Source organism: Nannobrachium achirus (assembly GCF_963921795.1).
Source record: "Nannobrachium achirus genome assembly, chromosome: 1".
NCBI classification, from domain to species: Eukaryota; Metazoa; Chordata; class Actinopteri; order Myctophiformes; family Myctophidae; genus Nannobrachium; species Nannobrachium achirus.
In genome coordinates, this window is record NC_137810.1 from 26544978 (window position 1) to 26548438 (window position 3461).

At 43.5% G+C, this 3461-nt stretch overlaps 1 protein-coding gene across 1 annotated transcript in view; it reads left to right on the plus strand.

Moving 5' to 3' along the window:
• Positions 1–269: 269 nt before the first annotated feature.
• Positions 270–3461, plus strand: part of lrp8 (low density lipoprotein receptor-related protein 8, apolipoprotein e receptor) — a gene marked incomplete at both ends in the record, with an annotated part of 260613 nt that continues 257421 nt past the window's right edge. The window contains 2 exons of the mRNA XM_080727866.1: positions 270–336; positions 1073–1198. Of these exons, the coding sequence (XP_080583992.1) occupies positions 270–336; positions 1073–1198 (193 nt within the window). The remainder of the gene's footprint in view (positions 337–1072; positions 1199–3461) is intronic.

Genomic DNA, 3461 nt, shown 5'->3' on the forward strand with positions numbered 1-3461 from the left:
TCTCTCTCTCTCTCTCTCTCTCTCTCTCTCTAGCTCTCTCTCTAGCTCTCTCTCTCAGTGGTTTCACTACTACATTGCCACAGGCACAATCCCGCCCATAAGCGCGTCACTGATTCAAATTGCAGCCGAGGCACACAGGGATAACACAGCCAGCGCACCGACTCACAGCGCTTTATAGACAGACCAGACGGGCTTTTTGGAGAAACGCTTTTACCCGGCTGCGTTCAATTATTTCATGAACACACTATCAACACCCATAGGATCTAAAGATGTGGAAAGGAGTCGGGAAGCTAATGTTGCTCAATTTGCTGCTAATAGAGCTTAATCCCGCAAAAGGTAAGACACTTGTCTCTTTACGAGTAGACATGATCACCAGTGAGGTGGAGGATTGTGCGCTGCATCACGGAGATGAGGAAACATTATTATATAGCGAAGATTTCTCATCAATAGCTTAGCATTGTGCCAATAGGTTACACACGGAACCAACAGCGCTCACCTCGACTGCTATACTTTGTCTGTCGGACAATAGATGTGTTGACATAGTAATGAAAACACGCGCAAGAAAGGGACCATTTATGTTTATGGCCAGCGTGCATGCATTGCGGACATAATTAAAAGGTTGATGATACGCGTTATCATTAAGTGTTGTTGTAGCCTGTAGCCATGTGTTTGGGTCATTTGTATTTAGTAGTAGACTACATTTTCCACAACAAATGGTTTTGTGTGCTGGAGTCCCAGCCAGGAGGAGAGCCGCTGTCATGCTGTAACATTGTAACACTGAAGCTATTACTGTATTATTGACACACCATTGACAAAGCATGTCAAAATGTAACCAGTGAAGAGGGATGCGGTCCAGTGCTTTCACTTGACACTTCTCCCTCCCTGCCTCAAACATAAACACGAGAGTGACAGTTTTTTTGATTGTCAATAATAATTGTTGTTAATAATCAGTATAGCCTACACATTAAACTATAGCCTACATAACGCACAATAATAATCGGTTGAGGATCACTTGCTATTACCTGGCCTAAAATGTGTCTATTACATTAATTTGTACTTTTTCAAAACACAGGGACCCATACGGAATCGCAGTGTGAAACGGGTCAGTTTCAGTGCATGAACGGACGGTGCATCCCGAGCCTGTGGAGATGCGACGACGACGAGGACTGCTCTGACAACAGCGACGAGGAGAACTGTCGTAAGTAGCCTAGAAAGCACCTGTCACAGCGTGTCATCACTTCTCTGATCACCATGGAACCAGGAACAGCTAGCAGTAGGCAATGCTTGCCTGGAAATACAGACAGACACTGATCTAGGATCAGTGGTCAGGTCACATGTTGGCTAGAAGAATTCCACTAATTATACATAAGCTGTCACTATGCATCCGCTTTCATGGCTTCTGTTTCTCTTTAAATGCTGCATGCTGACAATGACACCTTTGTTACTGTTGTATAATGTTAATGGTTTGGTTTGTTGGTTAATTTTGTCTAATTTTCCAATTAGGCTATGTTGCCTTATGATGTTTTCAACATCTCATGGTCTAGTGGGGATTCATGAATGCTTTCTTTGTATTCTGAAATAAGCTTATTGAATTGTGCAGGGCTGTGAATTTCATGGTGGTACTGTGGGATATTGCATAAACTCATGCATGCAGGACCGTGGTTTTTGTTTGTTGTTGGTATTTAGTTGCGTTGATCTGCCCTTCTGTTCATAAAGTTGATCCTGCTTGGTGTGAGTAGCCACGTGTCTTTATGTCTGTGAATTATAGTCTGGATATTATAGTGCCGACAGAATAATTCCATCTAGTCTCTTGCGCTCTTGCAGATGTAGGCAAAAGACCAGTCTTTCACCATTCATCTGGATTGCTTCTGAATCAATTTGACCCACTTATAATTACATGGGAATATGAACAACCACCCAAGCAATGATCACGCATGAATTTGTCATGGTGCTAATTGCATGAATGGTTTTATTAGCGGGCAATTGATTATAGGCACCATTGTGCACTGTAAAATACCGGTACTCAGTGTTCGTTTAACTCAGACAGTGGAACCAAATGGACCCATGGTTCCATTTCTTACACTGTCAGAGTTAAACCAACACAGAGTATGTCACTGTGTGGGCAGACCGGGCACCAGCGTGCTATAAACCCACATTGCTCCCAGCTTCCTCTCTCACCACAGACCATGGACTTGCAGAGAATGTTAGAGAGGCAGGGGCTGAAATTTCTAAAAGGGCCTTTTGGTGGACGTTTTGAAAATAGCAGACCTCTAAGCTCACAACGCGTCGCAGCGTGTCCCGTTGTGAGCTTGGAGGTCTGCTATTTTCGGTGCGTGATACCACACTGAACTAATAATAATCAAGTCTGGAGATGTGGCATAACGGCATGGATTTCTACACAGAGAGGGCAATTCTTTCAACATGAGATGCTGCATTCAAGTTCAGGAGAGTTTGGACGAGGCAATTCTCTTGAATGCTGCCTTCAGGTATGGCATGGAAAGAGGGCATTTGCATTTCTTTCACCATAGTAAAAACTGCATTCATGGTCTGGAGAGGGCACTCTTTACAGATGAAACGGATTTTATACGGCTAAAACGGCAGGGGCTCAAGCCCCCTTTGATGTCTATGTGTGCACGTATCCTGGTAGGAAGGTCCCTCGGTGGCTTTCCGTGACATTTACAATGTGGTCTCATTGACTTGCCAGGCAGATTGGGTTATTGGACATTTAGTAGCGATACTTGATGGGAGCTTGAGTGGTTTCTAATGAGCTTGTTAATCCCTGTGCAGCGAATCATTCACTGTATAAATGTAGCCTTTCCAGCCTGATGGGTGAGGGGAGTTTGTTTTGTAAACAGAGTTATAATCCTGCACTTTCACCTTGAGACGGCTGCACTTTCACCTTGAGACAGCCTGACAGTGTGACTTTTTTTAACTAGAACCAGGGGTCTTCAACAGGGGGTCCGGGACCCCTAGGGGGTCCTCAGAGTTACAACAGGGGTTCCTCCAAATGTTTGTGTGATAGAAACTTTTTTTCTCCTTTTTTATATTAACCACTTGAACCCTAACGTCCATATTCTGAGAACTTTAGCCAAAAAATAGCAGAGCTACAAGCTCACAACTTGTAGATCAGCTGTAATTGGCAAAGAGGTTTGGTGTAGAGTGGGAAAAAAGAGCACACTAAGTATAGAGTGAAAAGTCAAGTTTATTAAGTATTGACGGTTCAAGTGGTTAAATATCTGGAAACAAAAATTTACATGAACCCAAAATACACGGATGATTGTGCTGTCAAACAATGAAACTATATGGTATCTAGGGATGTGGGGTCCCTGCTTCATCTCTCTCTCTCTCGACTAAGGGGTCCTTGGCCTGAAAACGTTGCAGACCGCTGAACTAGACTTTTAGTTTTGTCAGAGATGTACACTCCAAAGTCTCCATTCTCGTTTCTTAGAAGAACAGTATGT